The 24,310-nt window shown below is 38.8% G+C and overlaps 1 protein-coding gene and 1 long non-coding RNA gene across 4 annotated transcripts in view; both read right to left on the reverse strand.

The window, feature by feature from the left end:
• GHR (growth hormone receptor) overlaps nucleotides 1-24,310 on the reverse strand; it is a 300,742-nt gene that overhangs the window by 115,813 nt on the left and 160,619 nt on the right. The window contains exon 1 of one of the 3 annotated variants that reach the window (XM_032278845.1): nucleotides 1,625-4,378. The exons of the other annotated variants lie outside the window; for them this stretch is intronic. Within the exon in view, the coding sequence (XP_032134736.1) occupies nucleotides 1,625-1,697 (73 nt within the window). The 5' untranslated portion in view covers nucleotides 1,698-4,378. Of the gene's footprint in view, nucleotides 1-1,624; nucleotides 4,379-24,310 lie in introns of those variants that run through there. 3 annotated transcript variants of the gene reach the window in all.
• On the reverse strand, nucleotides 17,929-24,112 carry LOC116552209. Its single transcript, XR_004269277.1, has 3 exons — nucleotides 24,102-24,112; nucleotides 21,637-21,640; nucleotides 17,929-18,138 (listed from the first exon to the last, which is right to left on the reverse strand). It is a non-coding gene; the product is annotated as an uncharacterized LOC116552209 (long non-coding RNA).

Below are 24,310 nucleotides of genomic sequence, written 5' to 3' on the forward strand. Positions count from 1 at the left end.
CAGGTTGCTGAGGCTTTGGGCAGTAATACCCTTCAGGGATCAATTCTCAAAGAACCAGGTTAGCAGCCAGGTCCCCTCCTTTTGCTTTGTGGTTGGATACTGCTAAGCGGGTCATCAGGCTGCAATCCTCTTTTTGGTCATGGCTACCCCTCAGCATACCAAGTCCACCAGGTCTGAGTGCAGTGACAGTTCTAAGCTGGAATTTCCTTTCTTTTGTGGCTCAGTGAATTAATTGAATTCCCATCCATAGTTTCTCCTGAACCAAAGTGTATTATCTCATACATGTTATGACTCTTGGCAGCTCCGAAGAAGCCTGGGTAACCTAAACAGGAAATCTCTGAGCCTTCCCAATAGACAGTATTACCTCCTCACATCTCCACGAGTGAGTGTATTTCTTTTAGACTTGAACAGTAAATCATACGGCATATTACATGAGCTAGAGAATTTAAACAAATAAAACAGGAACTGTGAAATGGTGCTGGTTGTTTCAAACACTTTTTAATGCTTTATGGAAAAATAATAGATAACAAATTTGAAAGAGAAACCAGTGTCATTAAAAAAAAGCACATGTTTAAATAAATCATCAGCCACATTTTGCTATAAATGTATTTTGAGAGTAGCAGGGCTTCAAGGTAACAAGAATCAATGTGCAATGATAAAGACTTTCTTTTCTCACAGGTCATATCTGTGGCTTAGGGGGACGAATGTGGAGGTTTCCTAATAACTTCAAGCTTCACATATTTATTTCCTGCTTAGCAGTGCTCTGCTTGGTGAGTTTTTCATAAACATCCTCCTGACATAAGCTAATGCATATGCTGAGATGTCTGCTTCCAATTACAGACAGATACGAGAGTCTGGCTTTTCAAATGTATCTCCTAGCATGATAAGGCCAGTTAAAGGTGCAGTCAGGACGTCCAGGGAATACATTGGTGGTGGTGTTTATACAAAGAGTACTGAGAGGAGCAGTTAATATGAATGCTGGCTCTCAGCTGGGCTGTGTCTTCCTTCTGCAAAGCTTCCCAGTAATTCCTCCAACTTTTCCTTCCTGCTATTAAAAGAGCGGTGAAACATCTTGCCCAGCTAGCCACCCCAAAAGCTACTTTTCATTACAGAGAACAGCAGAGGTGTCAACACCAGGCCATAATCACTAAGAGAGTCTTCTAATGCCATGTGATAACAGGGGCACAGATTAATCAGCAATGCTAAGAGGAATAAACAGAATCATAGTTTGGCACTGGGCCAAAATTAATCCTAGGTAGGCCAGCCAGGAGTATATGACTGAGATTGAAAGGATATTCAAAGAGACTATTAGAAGGTTAGAAGGAGATGTAAGGGAGAATGACAGAAGTGTCTATCTCTTCCCTTACAATGTTACCGTAGATGCTTTTAAGACCTGTGAATTCACTCATTCAAAACAAGAGTAAGGATGATTTAATTAAGTCTAGAGCTCAGATGGTGACTCATAGGTAGTGTGCTGGAGCCACCTTCTGTTCCCAATTCTATGTTCAGTTGCATCACGTTATCAACTTGAAATCAGCCACAGTGGGAATATTTAAACGACAAAAATTGGCAAGTCCTACAAATAAAGACTTCCAACCTTCTAATCCTGTGCAAAACCATCCACCTTTCAAGGTCAATCTGAGTGTCTTCTTTATGAAACACTTTTTCTTTCTCCCAGTTGGAATCAATCTCTGCATTCTTTGTGCTTCTACAACACTGATTTCATTTTTAATATCTGGACAGTGGCACTTAATATTCTATATCTGATATGTTAGTTATCTAACTGTACAATGAATAATAAGCTTGAAGTCTGAAGGTAAGGATCATGGTTCATTCTCCTTTTGATCCATCACAGCATTAGCATAGTTCCTTAAATATAGAGAGTACTCAATACATATTTGTAAAATTACTAAATATTTTACTTTCAAAAAATGTTGTGAGGGATTATGATTTTACTTATATTATTACTTTGAATTTACCATATATTTCGTGGTTTCCAAAGTCTCAATTTGCACAAAAGAATATTCTAAAGTACATCATCAGATCCTATAACAAGTCTTCTTCTAGAACCATGAATACTCAAATTTGAGGCAAAGTCAACATATTTTAACTAGGTTTATGATATCTAGTCCCTTGCTAGTGTTTGATATGGGAAAAATAGTAAAAATAAGATTAATTTCTTCCACTCCCTGTCACGGGCATGAATCATTTGTCTGGTTTTGCATGCAGCAGCATGTTTGTCTTTTGATACTGACATATGGTACTCATTGCTTGGTACCTGTTTACTAGGCTGATACTGGTAGTAGCGGCGCTTAAGTCCTAGGAATTAGTTGTTTTGGCAAATTCATAGATCTTCTTGTTCAGACCAAGTAGCATTCAGCATGTCAGAGGTGTCCTAAGAAAGCATATACTTTGGTAGAGATTTTAAGGTGTATTTTTCCATCTATGGGCAAAGGCATCTTTCATAAACAGGTTGGTCTGGGCTCCTGCCACTCTTCCTCTAGTTTCCAAACTCACGCTTCAATTTCCGTCCAACATTTCTTGAATAAATTTCGTTCTCTTGGAAGCAGATATTTGAGAGCTAAAAAAAGTTATCCTGAGTTAGAGTTGCTGTTTGTGAGTACTTACAATGTGCCAGGCACTGTCCTAATTGCTGGGGATTCAATGGTGAAAAGAGCAGATGAAATTCTGCCTTCCTAGACTTGGGGATTCAATGGTGAAAAGAACAGATGGAATTCCCTTCCTGGTTCCAGTGTGTATGGGGACAGACACACAAGCAAACAAACGTGTATTATAATGTTTTAATGAATGTTTGTATTAAACACAGCAGGAAAGATGTGGGGAGGGTGGCTCTTATAGATCGGAAAGCATGGTAATGAGCTGCACAGATGTTTTGTGGAAGAACACTCCAGGCAAAATGAAGCAAGTATATAGGTCTGAAATGGGTGTGAGAAGTACAAAGGAGGTGTATGTGGCAGGAAGAGAGAGAGTGAAGGAAGAAGAGAAGGATTTGAGGTGGTAGAGGTGCAAGAGGCCAGAAGTTGCAGGTTCTTGCAGCCTGGGATGAGCTTACAAATTGCTCATCAAGTCAGATTCCATGAAATAGGCCCCAGTGAGCTGGAATTGCTATTGTTTTTCCCCTAATGATGTATCTTTCCCACTTCAATCCTTTATTGTCATAGTCGGGAATTGGGAGGTCTTGGGGATGGGTCCTGAGCCTATGTGATATGTGGCTTTAATTCACTAATTACTTTTATTCTATGGTACTTGGTCTGAGTTACAGGTACAGACCAGAGGGCATTTGTTTTTTCAAGACACATTATTGAGCACCTATTATGTGCAAGGTACTTTACCAGGCACTGGTATATGGTGGTGAACAGACCCAGGGTTCATTTCTCTCTATTCCCCTAAATGGATCCTTTGCCCCAGACCAATGTGTCTGCTCACCACCTGGCACATTCCTGATACTACGTCTTTGTCTACCTTATACCATTCTCCTTGCTTTCTCCAGAATGGGGTAAAGATCAGAGGCAATTCCCATCTATAAAGTAGAAATAATATTTCAAAAGATGAAATAATATATGTGAAGTACCAAGCAGAATGCCTAGCATGTAGTAAGGTAGGTGCTTCTCATAATGATTGCCTGTGAATTAATGGTATTTATTATATATGTCACTCATCAGATAGTTAATTATGTCTTATGCTGTATCTTGCATTGTTTGCTTTGCATATGTTTATGTAGTTGCTCCCTCAATTAGATTGTAAATCTGTTGAAAGTAGCAACCTCATTTTATCTCTTCCAACTCTCAGCAGACTCTCAATAAATATCTGTAATATGTTGACTATCTGACCTTTAGTCTAACAAACTCTTTTTAAATTAATAACAAGCAGTCTTAGCAGAAACATGCATACATTTTACTGATTTATTTGTCACATTTGTATGTAGTAAAACAGAAAAGTGTGATGCAGCTCCCCTTATACACTTGACTCAAACATTTTAGATTCACTTTCTAAAGGCCAATATTGGAAAGGAACTGTTGACATTATCTTTTGGCCAACATGGAAGTGGTTCCAGAAACTATTTTTCAGTAGAAAATAGAAACTCTACTAGAAAGTGAATGAAGGTGGATAAGGTGACAGTCTATCTAGACATGTCCTTGGGCAGTAAGGTACCTATCTGATGCTTAGTCTTCTGAACTTTGCCCTTTTTTGTTATGCCTCCTGTAGTTCTTGGCTCTATTGAGAATTATTCTTTATGGGTACTGAACTTTAAATCTAACTTTAGTTAGAATTTAAAAAATCGACAGTTAAATGAGAGTCAAAACTGTAATCAAATCACACAACATTATTTAAAGTGGAAAATTATACCTGGTATGAAAAAAATGGTTTTTTTTCTGGCAGGAATATGTTTAAACTGAAAAGTAGATATATATATATATATATATATATATATATATATACACATATATATATATATACATATATATATATATATATGTATGTTTTTTCATGGCTATAGAGCAGGCAAAGCCTTAAAGTCTAGAATATAAATTTTGTTTCCATGTTTGAATTCTAGTTACTGTTATGACAATATGACATACAGGAAAAAGTCAAAAGCCTTATTGATAATCCATACATAGTCGCTCCACTGGGCATAGATGCCTTGCACAGTGTGTCTTTGTTTCAGCCTGAAGGGGTACCCTGCCCCATAGGCTTTTTGGCGAAGAGAGACACTGTATGGCTTTAAGTATTCCCTGATCGAATGTGGGAAAAGAAGCAGTTAGCCAAGTTCTGAACACAGTATTTATTGTGCTAAGGCCAGGAGTCGGGGGAAATGGGGAGGGACAGAACTGCCACACAATTTCCGCCTTGCTCCTCTACTTTCTGGTGGATGTAAATTAAGAAAGTTGACAGAGATACCTTTGGGTAGATGAGGCAAGGAAGACCCAGGGCTTCAAGTACATAATTCGAGTTTATAATTCAAGTTTATGATCTGCAACAAATGCTCTGTGTGTGTGTGTGTGTGTGTGTCTGTGTGTATGTATAAAATGAACTTTCTAGCAGCAGCTGGTGCCACTGAAGAGCAACCAAAATAGTGTGTGACCATCAGGATTACAAATGAGTTTGGTTTGTTATTTCCCCTAAATTAAAAAATCTATTTTTTTTTTTTTTTTTTTTTTTTTTTTTTTTTTTTTTTTTTAAAGGAAATGAGCATGTACAAAAAGGGGATCTATAGAAGTCAGAAATGGTTGGGCCACCAACACCATTTCAAACAATAATCCCAACAAGACATTTCTCTTTCTAAAGAACACCACCAAAAAAGAATTAAAAACTTACATGGAAAGTATACTCTATTTTTGGCTTCTTAGGGGTTGTGCTCCCTGAAATTTCCTTTCTATTCCTGGAAATTTTAAGTTCCTGTCTGAATGGCTGTCTCTACTTCCTAATTTCTGAACCTACTTTGGTTTTACTTCTAATTCTTCCATTCCACTAAACCTGTTCTTGTCAAATCCAATAGTCCTTTCTCATTTTTTATATTACTTAACTTCTCAGATGCATTTGACCCAGCACATTACTGTCTTTTAAAAATATGCTCTTTGGTTTAGCTTCCAGGATGCCTGATCCACTTGGTGTCCCTTCTAGGTCACTGACTGTTCTTTCTTGGTCTCCTTTATTAGCTTCTCTTCCTCTGCCTGACCCATAAATATTGTCCTGTCACAATTTTCCCTCCAATTTTCCAACTTTTTTTTTTTTCCTGCAAAGGGAATCTCATCAAGTCTCATGGCTTTAAATATCATCTATATGTTGATGGTTCCAAATTTCTATCTTCAGTCTGAGGAGCCTCTCCATTGAACTTCAGACTCTACTCAGCCTCTTCGGCATCTTCACTTGGTCTCCAATAGGTGTCTCAATCCTAACACAGAACTCTTGAGTAATGTCAGAAAAAACCTGTTCTTTCTAAATTCTTCTCTATCTCTGAAAATTGTTTCACCATCTACTCAGATACTTAAGGCAAAAACTTTTAAGTCATCTGTGTCACTTCAGTTTCTCTAACTCCTCCCAACTCATTTAAGCATCAACAAGTTCTTTCAGTTCCATCTCAGTCTATTCACTTCTCTCCATCTCCTTTGCTATTATTACAGTCCACGCACCCAGCACCGTTTTCCTGAACAATCAAATAGTTTCCTAACTGGTCTTCGTACTTCCACCTTTGCCTCCCTTCAATTAACTAAAAAATTAACCTTTTTAAGGCATAAATAAGATCATGTTACTTCACTAGCTAAAATTCTCTAGTGGCTTCCCATGTCATCAGAGTAAAGTCCAAATGTCCAAATTCCTTATCATGGCCACCAAGATCTCCATGTGGTAAATATGATCACAGATCATTTGTATGATCTTTCCTAACAGGAAAACGTGACCCAAGTGTATGTTGTAAGCAAGCAGCATAACAGTGTGAGAGGATACTATGACTTTTGAAAAATTCTAGAAGTCACATTAAAATGTGGACTATTTGTAATACTTATTTCCAATCATTAGAATCTATCTAAACCTTCTCAGAATTTACATTGTTTTTCTTCTGCGAACATTTTCTTACAATTCATTGGCATATGTGGGTATATTTTAGAAATATTAAAATGTATAGTCACATAATTTTCTTCATAACTCAACTAATTTTATATATATATATATATATATATGTATTATTATTTTTTTTTCAAATTTCTACTGCTAGGATGCAGGCTTAGAAAGAAACCTCCCTTTTTTCTTGAGCTTAATCATATTATGTGTTATTCATAACCAGACACATATATAAAGGTAAGGGGATGATATATCCATACTGTTTGAAAATATCTCCCTTAAATCTATTTCTTGATGATGAAAAATATTGTGATGAAGAGCTGATTATATACAATCATTTGTCAATACATTTATAGTGAGCATTTCCTAAATGCCTAGCTCTTTACTAGGTTAGGACTAAGGAAAAATAGTTTAATACATGATTCCCGAGCTTAGAAGTTACAATCTAGCCAGGAAACAAAACTAACAACAGAACAGATGTCACCAGAGGTTCCTAAGAGCTAAAATGTTTAGAACTAGCTGATGTCCAAGAGTGATACATTTCAGCTGAAAGTTTCTGTAATTAGTAACATGAAGAAATGAAAGTATAGCTCATTTTGTAAAGCCAGGAAAAAAAATCCTTATTTTTTCTTTAGCAGTTTTTTTTTTCTTTGCTGTAGAGTTTATAAAATGTCAAGGGTATATCTGTAAGGCCTCCATGTGCAAGCCTGGACCCAGAAAGTCTGAAGTCCTGCCTGCCTTGGCTGATCGCCCCACCACGCCCCGCCTGGGTTTGCCATTATCCCTGATAACCCAGCAGAGCTTCCCCTGGACATTAAACTTCTCTCCCCACTCTGCCATCTTAACTGTTATTATGATAATGTGAATACTACTCACCCCACCCTGCCATCTTAACTGTTCCTGCTCCGTGACTATCCCTCCGCCCCACCCTACCATCTGAACTACTCTTATGCCTTACCCCACCCGCCATTGTAACTGAACTTATGGTAATGTATACTTCTTGCCCCTACCCCCACCACTGTAACTGATCTTACTCTGTAACTTTCCACTGCCCACCCCAAACCTATAAAACCAACTCCTATCCCACCACCCTTCCCTGATGCCCTTTTCGGCCTCAGCCCACCTGCACCCAGGTGAATAAACAGCCATGTTGCTCACACAAAGCCTGTTTGGAAAATCTCTTCATTAAATGCGTTTAATATTTGGTACTATTGGATGTGAATAACAATATCCTTGTTAATTGCTCATGTTTAAATTTCGTGTGGGCAGGTATGTATCTTTTGCATATCACCAAAATGCCACATTATTGTACTTCTCTAAAATGATTTAAGTCTGACTGTGAGCCTGTCCAACTTTTACCAGGTTAGTGGGATATTCAATTTTAGCCATCGCTATGGCTGTATTTGGTACTACTGGGTCAAGGAGGGTCCTTGGAGATCTTACCTGGAGGGAAAACATTTAAAAAAGCCTTTATAGTCTTTCTCTTTCTTCTCCTTGGGTCTTAATTCTCCTTAACTCCAAAGATGCTCACTTTTTTTTTTTTTTTTTTTGAAACGGAGTCTTGCTCTGTCGTTAGGCTGGAGTGCAGTGGTGTGACCTTGGCTAACTGCAACCTCTACTTCCCGGGTTCAAGTGATTCTCCTGCTTCAGCCTCCTGAGTAGCTGGGACTACAGGCACATGCCGCTACACCCAGCTAATTTTTGTATTTTTAGCAGAGACAGGTTTTCACCATGTTGGACAGGATGGTCTCGATTTCTTGACTTCATGATCCACCCGCCTCGGCCTCCCAAAGTGCTGGGAACAGGCGTGAGCCACCGATCCGGGTGGCCAATGGGTGGCCAATGCTCACTACTTTTCCACAATTTGTAAACAAACCTAGGAAGAAAAATCCCATCCGAGACTTTCAAACTCCCTAGAGCCAAGAGAGTAAAAAGATTTGGCAGGAACGAAATGCAAATTAGTAGATCAACAAATACTCCAGGCACATTCGAAATGTTAAATTGCTAATGTTAACCTTCCATTCTTACTAAATGACTCAGAAGTGTTGAAAGAGCAGTAATTTTCTTTAGTCATTATTTCCTTGGAATTGTAACCTAGAGTAGAGCAGTAATCTGTGCTCCATGAAAAAAAAAAAAAGTCCTCAATGGCCTATAAAGCTTGCTACTCAAAGCAGTGTGGTCTGTGAGCCAGGAGCATCAGCATCCCCTGGAAGCTGGTTAGAAATGCAGGATGGCAGGTCCCGCCTCTGATCTTCAAAATCTGAATCTGCAAGGTCCCCAGGTGATTATTGTGTGCCTTAAAGTTTGAGAAGCACTTCCCTAGGTGGTTTTCCTCCTTTTTCCTTTTCTACTTCTTAAACACAAGGCATAATCTTAGCATTTCTCATGGACCTGGAGAAAAACCTAGATGAATAATGAAAGTTAAGATTTTTAAAAAGGCTTCTTTCTATTCTCTAACATTTGGGTGAAAACAGTGTCACAACATCTGAGATTAAGAAATAAATAGACTTCCAATGGGAAGAAACTTCACATTTTACTTCTGGAGGGAACGAAGCACAGTTACGCTCTGGCTCTAAATTTATGCTTCTAATTTTACTAAACTGTGTATGGAGGGACTTCTGAGTTTGGATTACTAAGCTGTAATTTGAGAAATGAAAGTCCAGCATTTGGTTCAGGTCCCAAACAGTTTACAGAATGCTTACTACAGACAGCAAGAAAATGTTCTTTGAGCCAGGGTTCAATTAGTTTGCAATAGTCAATAGACTTGTGAAAATTCTATTTAGCCTATAAAATCTGCATTTGACTCAGTCATTTAGATAGTAATGCCAGTTTATTTTCCAATTGGATGATCCTTTCTCCTAATGTCCCCTTAGTAGGGCAAGAATCAGGAATGTTTGCCTGTTACAGATACCCCAATTCTTCCCTATTCCCCATTCCCAATGGAGATTAATCAGAGAAGAAAAAAGAATTAGCTTAACATTTTGTATCATTTTCACATTTCATGACATTTAGGCATGTCATTCACACATTCATTTATTTGTTTCCTCTTTGTCTATTTGCTAATAACTGTTTTTAAGGCTCTTTTATGTCTTCAACATAATGTCAAAGTCAAATCCCTAAAATAATTTACAAGTGAATTTTCCTGTTTTTGAAATAATGCTCTCAAACTAGGCAGCTTTCCACAACAATGCTTGGTATAGAGGATTGCCAGGGACAAGACTTTGTCTCCTTCTTAAAAACATTTGTCAAGTAGCTATTATGTTTACAATTAGTCATCAAACATACATTAACCAATTTAAGAAGCAAGGGTTGTAAGAAGTAGAGTATACGATAAAGCACAGTGTTTAAGTAAATTACAGCTTAACTGGAGAGCTCAGATAGAAACACACACTGAGAAACAGCAGCAGCAAGGATAACTTGGAATTAACAAAGTATTACTAGAGGACCCAACACATTGTCTGATGAGTCATTACAAATTAGGTCAGTGATGTGGTTGGGATTGCTGAAAGCTGGAACAGTTTAGGGAGGCTATATGGACAAAAAAGACCTTGAAGTGGTCCCTGGAGGATGGCTAGGTAGGTGTTAGAGGAAGAGAAATACTAAGAGAGCCCAGTCAGAAATAATACTATGTATTTATGTAGACATTGAAATATCTCTATCTGAAATAATTAAAAAAACAAACTCTTCTCTGGAAGAGCAATTTGGAACAATTCCTGGCATTTTATGAGTAAGTGAGGCTTGATGTGCAGGAATTCTACATCCCAAATTTCTGCAGATAGAAGGGGAGATTCAGGGGCTATGCTGCGTGCTTGGTAGGCTGAGGGTTTCTAACCAGAGGCCATTACCAACAACACTGTGAGGGTCAAGGCCTTGGAGTCAGATGGAAATCTCTCCTGGAAGACACAGTTCTCATTCTGAGAGCAAGTGCAATTCTAAAATAGAAAAGTACCATTTTAGACAAAAGTGTTTCTCCAAATAAACACTGAAGTGAAAATTTGAGATGGCAGCCTATCAAAAATATATCATGTCCTTTCTCTTTGTTCATACTCTTTGTTTCTGAGAATACAGATACTAAAGGAAAGAAATGACAAATAATTATACAAACTATAAAAATCAGTATCTGTATTATTAGTGATGATCTACAAGTCAAGGGGCTACCCATTTGTGATATGAGATTGTGTTTCAACCCACATCCTAGTTTGATCTATTAAAAAAAAACAGTTAAATTCTAGAAGCCAGTGGTAACTAACTACTGAAGAACTGTGTCAAAACAGTAACTGATTTACTATTCAGCCAGATTTTCTTCCTAAAACTTAATTATGTATATAATAATGGATTTTCAAATAAATGCTAAACTTATAAAATCATATCCCAAAATTATCTATAGCTAATTTCTGCATCAGAATACTTTCATCTGCTATAGATTTGCTTTAGGTTGAAGTTCAGAACTCTGTATTATGTGAACAGTAATTTTGAGCTATCATGTAAAGCCTCCATCTCCTTCTATAACTCAGACAAATGTCAGAAAGGCCAAACTTGCAGAGAGTGGAATACTGTTTATTCATTCAACAGGTTGATGTTGGATGTGCCCACATACTGTTATCCTAAGTATCATGTATCAGATACTTAGGATACATGTATCGTGTATCAGATACAGAGATAAATATTATGCTGGATACAGACATAGCTCTCACCTTAGAAAATCATATAGTCTGATAGGGGACAAAGACATACATCGCACATGGATCTAACATTTCACAATCTTATGGTCTGATGGGAAACAAACACACGCAGTATATAGTATTACCTTTAACACTTTCTGTGATATACAAGATGTAGATAGCACAGGACTAAAAATGGTTGAGAGTCCAATGATGAGTTGAGAAAGACTTTGTGATGATCATGGCAATATCTTGAAGATGATGGAATTGGTACCTGTAGCACTTAAGACCTTATGTAACAACATTCCCTTTATCATTCAAGTTCCAGCTGAAATGCCATTTCTTTCCTGACAGCTCTATCTAGAATAAAATCTTCCTCTAATTCTCTGTCAGGGAATCCCTTCATTTACTTTTGACACTGTCATACGATTTGTAAGCATGCACTTGTCCATTGATTGTGTATTGTCTGTTGCTCTTCTACTAAATTCAAACTCTAAAAATACAGAAACAATGTGTGTTTTGTTCTCTAACATAGAGTTCTAAGCATAGGACTTGGCCCGTGGGAAGGGGTCAATAAATACATGTTGATTAATTAATCTTAGTTGAAGCAAACAGTATGAACAAAGAGATAGTGGTGGGTAAGCAAGAGTAATTTAGAAAACAGCAAATAGTTCAAATGAATTGAAATACAGGGTAAAGCGCAATGGTAATTAAGGTTTGAAAAAGTGGTTAGGACTAGACTGTGGAAATCTCTGAACTCCAGGCTAAGGAAATCTGGACTTAAAATTTAGGTCTAATAACCATATTTTTCCAACCATACATTTAGACACATTACACTCATGGGCCAGTGGAACTATCTATAAAAGGACTGTCTCAGCAAACCTGGGATATAAGATCACATATCTAAAGGCAAGGAGAAAACATTGAAATTTCCTTGATAGGGGAATTTATATAATAGTTGGGACACAGAAAAATGAATCTAATAGTGAAGGGCCTTCATCAATGCATTTCTTCATCTGGAAGATAAGATAGTATTTTCAAATTCTTCTAGCACAACCCATCACTCCCAGAAGGTTTCAGTGGCAAATGTGGCAGCAATGAAAATGCATCTCTCAAGCCTCCTATGGCAGAGTATAACTGGCCTATGCTCTCAGCTGCTATGTTCTGAAATCCAGTCAGCCAGTGACTTTGCATGACAAGGACACCAAGGCAGGCCCATTCCGTGGGGGATGACAGGGGAATTCCTCTTTCAAGTGACTTTGGTTTGAAGATTTCCTATCAGCCTTGCCAAAACTTTCTTGGTACTGCACTGATGTCTAAGACTTTCCCTCTTGCCCTACCTCTTTCCTTTCTTCCCTCCTTCTCTCTTTCCCTTTTCTCATTCCTTCTTTCCTTTTTTTTTCTCCATCACTGGGATTAGACTTGTATTGTAGTCTGACATCTCCCAGCCTCCTCTTGCTCCCCCTCCATTTTCCTTCATAGGCATTTTCCTAAATAAATCTCTCACACATCTAATTTCCCAGTGAATCTCTTGCAGGGATGCATCTCAGAAAATCTAGGATAACACGGCAGCCAAACCCTGTATTCCCAAAATCACAACAGCTTGAGGAAAATAAATAATGTTACCTAGTCAGCCACTCGCTGGCTGCTGGAGAGACCCAAAAACATTGTCCATGAGCTTAGCAGTCACTTAGCTTTGTTTCTTCTTCTTAGAGTGAAGTACATGTACTGGGTAAAAAGGCTGGCAAGCTTTGCAATAAAAAGAGAGTCTCAAGGACTTACAGGGGTTCAGATCAATTTAGTTCTTTGCCAGTGGTGTGTTTGCCAAGGAGGAGCCAGCAGCTACAAGAAGACAGCTAGTCTTGGCATCCAGGACATTTTCTCTTACTCTTCATGTTGCCTTTGAACATGCTATCCTTACATTCCTCTATGCTCTTGTAATATCTGGCTGATATTATTCCTTTAGAAATTTCTTTTGCCTTCTATGACACATGAATAAAAAGAAGAGTAACTCCTATCACACACTTATAAAATTGTGCTTCATTTCTTTCTAGAACTTTCCTGAGAGTCTTAGCTGTCAAGAGCCTTTCATGCCTCCTGATTTACTACTTAAAAGCCATGTTTACATTTTAGTGACATTCACTAAGGCTGATTCATCCGCTAAGGTTTTTTTAGTAACTGGACCATTATTTTACCCTCTTGAATATTGTACCATATGACAGGACACAGTAAGGTTGTTTTTAAATTATAGAAAAGGATTTTGAGATTTCAAAGGATATCTTTTTTCAAGATTAATATTGAGAAAGCAAAAATTGACCCAGTTCACAATAAAACAGAAATGAGTCTGACCAATTTTGTGTTTTCCTACTTTACTAATTTATTACCCTCTTTGAACCTGTGATCTAGAACTGGTTGTGTCTACAAAATCAATAAGGACCCTTCATCCTTTATCTTTGACCCTTCTAAGAAGTTCCTGCAGGCAGACACCTGCAGGTCTGGTTGGCTACCCAACAGCTAGGAACAAAAGTACCCTACCACGGGCTAGATCAGGGTTACTCTAGGCCAGTTAGGGTAGCTCATTCACCTTTCCATATGGTCATCCACCTTTCCATATGCTCACCCTTCCAACATTCTTTGCAACTGGAGGTAGCATGTGACAGAGTTCTAGCTAAAGATAGTTAAGTGAGAGTTATCTGAGGTCTTCTGGAAAACCTTTAGATGCCTTACAAGATGGGAAAGTAGAAAGGAAGAGCTCACGAATACCACTTTCTCTCCCATATTCCTACCTTGATCATGTATGCACTGTCTGAAGTTTCAGCTGCCATGTGGCCATCATGCAGTGATAATCATGAAGCCAAACAGCTGACTGGGGTTGGATCAACTCTAATCCAAGGGGTTTGAGATCTTGTTGATATCCTTAAGCTGCCTAACCAAACCTGAGATCACTTACTTCTAAATTAATTTTTAGGTAAATATTAAATGTCCATATAGCTTGAGTCACTGTTAATAGGATATTTTACTATTTGCACTAAAAAGAATTTCTAACTGATACAGACCCTTAACCCTATCCCTGCATTTTGAATTCTTTTCCTTCCTAGGCTTTCCTTGGAATACACCTGGCTTGGTTTTTTTTTGACTATTTACTTCTCAGTTTTATCCTGTACTATGTAAATACCTCTTCCCTTTTTTAAACAAGTGCTTGTTCAGTTCTCATCATTGGTAGGTCAGTCCTAGATTCACAATCATCTCTTAGAAACTTAACTATCTAATTTATTAAGGTTTCTGGAGAGCAATTTCTTGATGGGAAATATGACTAAAAGTTAATGCCAAGTGGGTCCTCATTGTGCATAAACTCAAGACTAAGTCTCCAATAATTTGATTTTCATTTTACCTTTTTAGTCACCTGTTTCAGGATCTGCCAATATGAGGCATCAAAAATAACAGAAAGCTTTCAGTGGGCCATTCTTGTTCAAAGACATTGACTAGGATACTTCATGAATAGCTAGATTTAAGATAATTCCTCATTTCAGGTCTAGGCATATTTAGGAACGTAAAGATATCAATGTTTGACAGGGAGAGCTCCAAGCAAACGAAAACCAAATCCACGAAACATTACCCCCAAGGATCATAGATGTCTCAATAAAAGTGCAATATTTTATTTCTTTGAGGAGGGTTACTTTTTTCTTTTTTTTCTTTTTTTTTTTTTCATTGAGACAGAGTCTCGTTCTGTTGCCAGGCACCAGGCTGGAGTGCAGTGGTGCAATCTTGGCTCATGGCAACCCCTGCCTCCAGGGTTCAAGCAATTCTCCTGCCTCGGCCTCCTGAGTAGCTGGGGACTACAGGCACGCGCTAGCACGCCCAGCTAATTTTTGTATTTTTTAGTAGAGATGGGGTTTCACTATGTTAGCCAGGATGGTCTCCATCTCTGGACCTCGTCATCCACCCACCTCGGCCTCCCAAAGTGCTGGGATTACAGGTGTGAGCCACTGCGCTCGGCTGAGAGGGTTACTCTTTATAAGGGTATCTAGATTCTCGACAACTACTGATGTCCCTTCTTCCTGCAAATAAGCAGAATTTTCAAAACTTGGAAACCATTTTTATCCCATAATGTATATTTTTAGAAGTATGTTGAATGAAGGGAGGTATGATGGACTTTGTGAGGCTTTGCCCCAACCTCCTTCAAGGAAGGAAGTGTTTGCTGCCTTAAAATCTTAGCCCCTTCAAGGATTGCCTCTTTAAGCCAAGGTCACATTCCTTAGCTTATATCTGAGATCCAATGACAGAATGATGATGATGTGGAATACAAAGGCCTGGCGATATGAGCCAAGGTGGGAGTGGGAGGTTAGTTGGCAACTTGAAGGAACATTCTAACTCCAGAGCCCTTTGTGGGTTCAGCTGGGGCTCTTCTCCACAGGTGTTGATCCTTAATAAACATCCTGCTTCCATCTCAGAGTTTACTTCCTGTCAACATCAAACTGCAAAATCAGGCATATTGTGATCGCATAAATGCAGATTAAAAAACAATCTCTAAGTACAGCTATTTCCTTAACTCAGTATTTGCTAAATCATTTGACAAGTTATACAACAAATTTACTAACGTTTTCTCTCGCCTTTCTCTTCTTTCAGGACGGTACAGGGTATTCTGTAGACTGCATGAAGTAAAAGACAGCACTTCAACAGTTAGAAAACAGTGGAAGGAAAGTGAATTTGATTTGAAGGGCTATATGCCACCATCTGACATGGAAAATGGTCATTTATAGAATAGGTTTCTGGTTATTCCCTATTTGTTGCCCTAAACTCATTTTCCACTCTCCTCATCCCTGCTCTGTGCCCCAGGAAGTTGGCCATTACAGACGACATCACCCAGAACTCTTTGTCTTCATTGGGTTCAGCCACTGGCACCTATCCCCTCCATGTTTCTCCCTGTTTCCTGAAGAGACTGTGGTTTCCCATCATGGCACTAGTCATATTGCTTCTCTCCCACTGCTCAGTGTCACATCTGGGACCTAAGACACTGTGCCCTTTCAGGCCTGGGAGCTAGTACCCTTTTCCTAGCTCTGGGTTCTTCACCATCTTTGGTTGGTTTCCTTAACTATATCAACCCTCTTGTATATAGACATTATTACGCTCTTCCTGGTTATATCGTTTTTACATATGCCATCCCTTTCTTTCCTGAACCCAGAGGAAAAGTTTATTTTTTAATTATATAATACTGATTGATAGTTAAAATAAATAACTCAAGAGCTGCCAGAAAAAATAGAGTACAATGAATTTCTAGGCATGTATATTTTGATGGAAACACAAAATCAAACCCTTTGCTTTCTATACTTGAGCAGCAGAAGTAAAGACAGAATTTCGGTTTCAGCAAGAGACATAAGAAAAAAATGAAGACTATGTGGTAGCATGCCTCATTTCATCAAAATCTCACTTTCTTTACATAATAGAACTTTTTTCTGAAATTTATTTTTTTGGTTAGTTTAATTTGAGGGTTCAAAATATGAAGACTGAGCATTTTATATTTGAAATACTATACTATTAACCAGTGGCTATCTTCTTTGACAACAATTCACAAGAAGAAATATATTTTACATTTTGACCAGTATGCATGTCACTTATGTCTTTGTGTGTCACTAAATGACATTTATATTTATGATGGATGATATAATCTACTGCCCTAAAAAGTACAATATACACTATACTTTCATTCTATGCTATCACATTTAAAAAATAACTAGTTAGGGGTCACTAAATAAATTTCATGGCAATATGATGGTTGCTACTTGAAATGTAAAAAACACTGCTAAACAATTAACTTTTTACTAGGAAAAAAAAATCAAATCCATGACATAAAAATGGATTCCCCATCCTTTTTTATTTTTAAATTACTTATATAAATGTGGTCTAGTGTAGATGATAACAAAAGTATCAACTAAAATTTGTGTTTTATTGTTCAAGAAGAATTTTCATATTTACTCATATAATTTAATAGCATAATAACCTGGTCAAATAGATAAGGCTCTACTTTTCATTCCTGAATGAGAAAACAGGGGCTGAAAGAGATGAAGTGATTTGCTCCTCCTCACACTGCCAGACAACGCAGACTTTGGTCTTTTGAATGAATTCCTGGCTCTTTTGACTGCTCTAGGTTGCCCAGTAGGTAGTTAGAATTAACCAAATCATAACTGACAAAGCAGATAACTTCAGTTGTATAGTAATAAAGATATTTGCCTCTTCACTTTGCCGGGAAATCTTGAAGGTAGATTGAGGTGTTGAATGTTTTCAAACTCAGAGTTCTTAGGGGAAAGTTATTAGTAAGTTTGACCAACATCAAACTTCTGATATTCTCATTTTAATACATGTACTGTGCCTCTATCTGTCATTAGCTGGATACTGGAATGGCCCTCTTCTTTCTTTTTGTCTTCCCAAATCCCAGCCCCTTCTTCTCTGTTTTTTTTTTTTTTTTTTTTTGAGACAGAGTCTTGCTCTTGTTGCCCAGGCTGGAGTGCAATGGCACAATTTCGGCTCACTGCAACCTCGGCCTCCCAGGTTCAAGTGATTCCCCTGCCTCAGTCTCCTGAGTAGCTGCGATTACAGGCATGTACCACCACACCTGGCCAATTTTTATATTTTTAGTAGAGACAGGGTTTCTCCATGTTGGTTATGTTAGTCTCGAACTCTTGACCTCAGGTGATCTCCCAGCCTCAGCCTCCCAAAGTGCTGGGATAATAGGTGTGAGCCACTGCACCCAGTCCCCAGCCCCTTCTTCTATACCCAAATCAAGTTCCTTCTCCTCTAGGGAGCCTTCTTGACCACTCTTGTCTACCTTGTCCCCTTTCAGTTTTCTAAATTCTACCATCATTTATATACCACCATAACATTTAGCAACTGATTACGTTGCCTTGTTATTTGCTATGATTTTGTGTTAGTTTTTTACTCCTAATTACACAATAAGCTCTCTCAGAATAAGGGTAACAAAGCCTTTTCCCTAGCCCTTAGCACAGTTTGGCATACCTAGCTGATGTTTAAGAAACTGGTTAATTCACACCAAAAATCTCACCCTGGGCACATCACTTTATAATCAGGAAGGAAACCCAACTCCTAACTTTATCTTCTTAGAAGTTAAAGGGTTAGGACCACACATATGGCACCTTGACTTTTATAGCTCCTCCCTGAGGGACTTGCTTCTTATATTATTATGTTTTCACACTGCTATAAAGAAACTATCTGAGACTGGCTAACTTATAAAGGAAAGAGGTTTAATTGACTCACTGTCCCACATGGCTGGGGAGGCCTGAGGAAACTTACAATCATGGTGGAAGGTGAAGGGGAAGCAAGGCACATCTTACATGGTAGCAGGAGAGAGGGAAAATGAGTAAAGGGGGAACTGCTAACACTTTTAAAACCATCAGCTCTGGTCATAACTCACTCACTAAACCGTCCCCATGATCCAGTCACCTCCCACCAAGTCCCTCTTTCAACATGTAGGGATTACGATTTGAGATGAGATTTGGGTGGGGACACAGCCAGACCACAGCGCCCCCCAATTCACCTAGCTCTTGGAGGAGATAGGGCTCAGCATTTGAAAGTATCCCTGGACCACAGAGAACAAGGTGGCAATTTTAAACAGGTGTACAAGCACTTCCTACTCCAATTCCCTCAGGCTCAGTACAGAGTGAACAGGCAATATTGGCCAGCTCCTAGTTTCTCTCTGGTAGGGGTTTTACTGCAAACTTTCCCAGATGCTGCCCAAGGATTAAGCTCAATCTAGTCTAAAACTGGGAGCCTGGTTTTGATGTGGTTTGTTTGGCCCCACCAAGCCTCACGCTGAAATTTCATCCCCAGTGTGGGAAGTGGACCTTTTGGGAGGTGTCTGGGTCATAAGGGGGATCTCTCATTTAAGGCTTGGTGCCCTTGTCTGGCAGTGGGTGAGTTCTCAGTCTTAGTTTCTATAAAAGAACTGATTGTTGAAAAGAGCCTGGCACCTTCTCCTCTTTCTTTCTTCCCTTCTCTCTCGCCATGTGAACTCTCCATGCCAGCTCCCCTTAACCTTCCAGCATGAGTGGAAGCAGCCTGAAACCCTCACTGGAAGCAGATGCTAGCATCACGCTTCCTGTATAGTCTGCAGAACCATGAACCAAATAAACTTCTCTTCTTTATAAATTAACCAGCAACAGATATTTATTATAGCATTACTAAGTGGACTAAGAGCCAATGGGGCAGGTAATTAGTAAGACCTCTGGGAGCCTGAAAGGATATGTGGGCACTAGTGTGTAGGCATTTCCTATGCCTTCTCCCCCAGTTCAAGCCAATGATAAAATCAGGCATCTAATCTCTCCTGTCCTTGGAAGAGTTTGTCCATACATTGAGCACCCCAACTTATACAGCTCCCACCTGAGAGATTGGCCTTAAATCACCTAGCTCTGGGAGCTAAGGGGGTCTGGCATTTATGAGTGCCCAAGACCACAAGAAACAAAGAAGTGGTTTTAAATGGGCTCAAGTGCACAACCAGCAGCTAGTTTCCCAAACTCAGTGCAGACTGAGCAAGCAAAAAAATCCAGCTCTCAGTTTCTCCCTGGATGGAGTTAGACGACATACATAATATTCTGACTTCACCAGCTGCTGCCCATGGATTAAGCTATTAATTAGCCTGCATCAGGGAGCTAGAGCAGGCAATTAGTAGACCTCTGGGAGTCTGAACAGGCATGAGGGCATTTCCTCCTGCTCTTCACTCCAGAAACATAACCAAGTTTCCAGTTAATTCACTTATCCAGGACAGCTCATGAGAACATGCCACTTGCTAGACCTCTAGGGGTGAGAGAGCAAAGTAAAGGTTTAAAGAGTGCATTGTCTTACTTAAATAGAGCACAAGCATTTGCCACAGATCCTCTCACCGGCTTACTGCCCAGTGAGTGAGGTATAAAGCCCAGCTCCCAGCTTATCCCTGTGCAGACAGGAAGATGGACCACTCAGCTAGAGCCCCAACATGTCTAGCTGCTTCTTGAGGGACAAGTTTCTGTCTTGGGTACTAACTTGGGACTTGGGACACCCTAATCTACTGAGGGCCACTAAGAACAAAACTGGTGGTTTGAATAAGCGCAAAAGTTTAAGCGGCACTTCAAATCTCTGGTCAAGTTGGTAGGTGAGGTACCTCTGCTACACAAAGCCAATCTGACAAGACCGGGACAGATGGCTACTTTATGTAATTTAAAGAAAACACTAGATAATCAAGGAAAATAAAGAAATAGGAAAATATGTTTCAAACAGAAGAACAAGATAAATCTCTATAAATTGATCCTAAGGAAACGGAGGTAAGTGATTTGACCAATGGAGAATTAAAAATAATGGCCATAAAAATGCTCACTGAGTTTATGAGAGCAATGCATGAACAGAGTGAGATTTCAACAAAAAGATAGAAAATATTAAAAAGTACCAAACAGAAATCATAGAAATAAATAATACAATAAATAGACTAAAAAACAATAGAGGGGTGTGATATTATTTTGTCCACAGTTCCTGGCTCATAACTCCCTTAGCTCTTATTACAGTTTTTTATTATAATGCTGGGGTGCTTTAGACATTAGAAGCAGGCCTCAGAAAACAGTATCTCTCTCTCTGACCTTCTCTTACCCTCTATTCACCTATTACTTTTTTTCCATACAGCAGGCAATAGAAACTAAAAATACACTTAAGTCTTCCCCTGCCTCTGGCCATAAAGAAATTCTCTGACCTACTTTGTCTGATTGTAGGTCATAATATTCTCATTTCAAAAAAGGTCCTGCCCTATTTCCTGGAGAAAAGAATGCTGCAGAGAGAGACTAAGAAGAATCTGAACAGACAGGCCTTTCTGGGTTTTCCATTCAGTCTGGTAATGCTAGCTAATACCCTTTTTGTCCAATCACATTTCCATATGATTGTTAATGATGACTATCCAATGACAGTCTCCATAAAAGGCCAAAGAGTATGGGATTTAGAGAGCTTCTAGGTAGCTATACATGTGAAAGCTTACAGGAAGGTGAACAAGAACTCATCTACATGTCGGAAAAGTTGTGCACCCCAACTCCACAAGAACAGAAGCTCCATCATGACCCTTCCTGACCTTACCCTAGGCATCTCTTCTTCTGGCTGTTTATTTCTATCTCTTAAAATATACTTTGTAATAAACTCGTAAACATGAGCAAGTGTTTTCAGGTTCCATGAGCCACTCTAGCAAATTAATTGAACCTGAGAAGAGGGTTGTGAGACTGCCACTTTATAGCCAGTAAGTAAGGAGTACAGGCAAAATAACCTGTGGTTTGCAACTGGCATTGGAAGTTGGTTGGGGAAGACAGTCTTGGGGACTGAGTCCCCAATCTGTAGGATGTCCCAGTAGAAGTGATGGAATTGAATTAGATGACACCAAACTGGTATCTACTGCAGAGCTGATTGCTTACTTGTTGTGCCGAGGAAACCAACTTTTCCCCCAACACACATTTTGTCACAGAAGGCTTTATTATTGATTGTTGTTGAAGTGTGAGAGCAGAGAAAAACCTACTTGTTTGTTTTTACTCAGAGGGATTCAAGAGAAGACTGAATCAAGCAGAAGAAAAGATAAGCTAACTGAAAAACAGATTATCGAAGGTTATCTAGTCAGAGAAGCAAAAAGAAAAAAGAACGAAAAGAAGTAAAGCCAGCTTAAGGGAATTGTGGAATACCATCAAGTGAACCAATATACATATTATGGAATATACAAAAGGAGAAGAGAGAGAGAAAAACATTCAAAAAATAATGTCTGAAAATTTCCAGTTTGGGAAGAAAATAAACATCCAGATCCAGGAAGCCCAAAGGACACCAAACAAGATGAATCCAAAGAAACCCACACCAGGACACATAATTGTTAAAGGTTAAAGACAGAGAGAATTTTGAAAGCAGCAAGAGAAAAGTGACTTGCTATTTACAATGAAATCTCTGTAGTATGATCAGACATTGCTTCTGCAGAAACTTTGCAGGCCTGAAGGGAGTTGGATGATATATTCCAAGTGCTGAAAAAAGAAAAAAACCACCAACCCAACAACCAAGACTGCTATATCCAGCAATCTTGTCCTTCAAAAATAAAGGCTAAAGAATCTCTCAGACAAACAAAAGCTGAGAGAGTTTATCACCTCTAGATTTGCTTATAAGAAATGCCAAAGATAGCTCTTCAAATTGAAACAAAGTATCAGAGTAGGGAACCCACTTGCAAAAAATAACATAGAATACTGTGTTACTATAATAGTGGTAGGTAAATATGTTCATTCTACTATAAAAATTAATAGACACAAGTATTAAAATAAGTATAACTCATTTATGTTAATAGATACATAATATAAACAGATGTAAATAGGGATGTTAATAGCATATGTAGAAGAAGAGGTTAAAGCAGAGAGTTCATATATATATATATATTTTATTGCACTTTAGGTTCTGGGGTACCTGTGCAAAATGTGCAGGACTATTGCATAACTACATACATGGTAATGTAGTTTGCTGCCTCCATTACCCTGTCACCTCTATCTTGCATTTCTCCCCCTGCTATCCCTCCCCAACCTCCCTATACCCCCGCCCCCCCCCCCCCCACTGCACCTTCCCTTTTCCCCTCCAACAGACCCCAGTGTGTGGTGCTCCCCTCCCTGTGTCCATGTGTTCTCATTGTTCAACACCTGCCTATGAGAGAGAACATGTGGTGTTTGATTTTCTGTTCTTGTGTCAGTTTGCTGAGAATGATGGTTTCCAGATTCATCCATGTCCTTACAAAGGACATGAACTCATTGTTTTTTATGGCTGCATAGTATTCCATGGTGTATATGTGCCACATTTTCCCTGTCCAGTCTTTCATTGATGGGCATTGGGGTTGGTTTCAGGTCTTTGCTATTGTAAACAGTGCTGTAATGAACATATGTGTGCATGTGTCTTTATAACAGAATGATTTATAATCCTTTGGATATATACTCAGTAATAGGATTGCTGGGTCAAATGGAATTTCTATTTCTAGGTCCTTGAGGAATTGCCACACTGTCTTCCACAATGGTTGAACTAATTTACACTCTCACCAACAGCGTAAAAGTGTTCCTATTTCTCCACCTCCTCTCCAGCATCTCTTGTCTCCAGATTATTAATGATCGCCATTCATAATGTGATGTGAGATGTGTGAGATGGTATCTCAATGTGGTTTTGATTTGCATTTCTCTAATGACCAGTGATGATGAGCACTTTATCATATGTTCGTTGGCCTCATAAATGTCTTCTTTTGAAAAGCGTCTGTTCATGTCCTTTGCCCACTTTTGAACGGGTTTGTTTGTTTTTTTTCTTGTAAATCTGTTTTAGTTCTTTATAGATTCTGGATATTAGCTCTTTGTCAGATGGGTAGATTGCAAAATTTTTTTCCCATTCTGTTGGTTGCTGGTTCACTCTAATGATTGTTTCTTTTGCTGTACAGAAGCTCTGGAGTTTAATTAGATCCCATTTGTCTATTTGGGCTTTTGTTTCCAATGCTTTTGGTGTTTTAGTCATGAAGTCCTTGCCTATGCCTATGTCCTGAATGGTTTTGCCTAGGTTTTCTTCTAGGGTTTTTATGGTGTTAGGTCTTATGTTTAAGTCTTTAATCCATCTGGAGTTAATTTTCACATAAGACGTCAGGAAGGGGTCCAGTTTCTGCTTTCTGCACATGGCTAGCCAGTTTTCCCAACACCATTTATTAAACAGAGAATCCTTTCCCCATTGCTTGTTATTGTCCGGTATGTCAAAGATCAGATGGTTGTGGATGTGTGGTGTTGCTTCTGAGGCCTCTGTTCTGTTCCATTGGTCTATGTCTCTGTTTTGGTACCAGTATGATGCTCTTTTGATTACTGTAGCCTTGTAGTATAGCTTGAAGTCAGGTAGCATGATGTCTCCAGCTTTGTTCTTTTTACTTAGGATTGTCTTGGCTATGCGGGCTCTCTTTTGGTTCCATATGAAGTTTAAGGAGGTTTTTTTCCAGTTCTGTGAAGAGGGTCATAGGTAGCTTGATGGGGATAGCATTGAATTTATATATTACTTTGGGCAGTATGGCCATTTTC

The sequence above is a fragment of the Sapajus apella genome, unplaced genomic scaffold (genome assembly GCF_009761245.1).
Source record: "Sapajus apella isolate SASKATOON/1434 unplaced genomic scaffold, GSC_monkey_1.0 scaffold11, whole genome shotgun sequence".
NCBI lineage: Eukaryota > Metazoa > Chordata > Mammalia > Primates > Cebidae > Sapajus > Sapajus apella.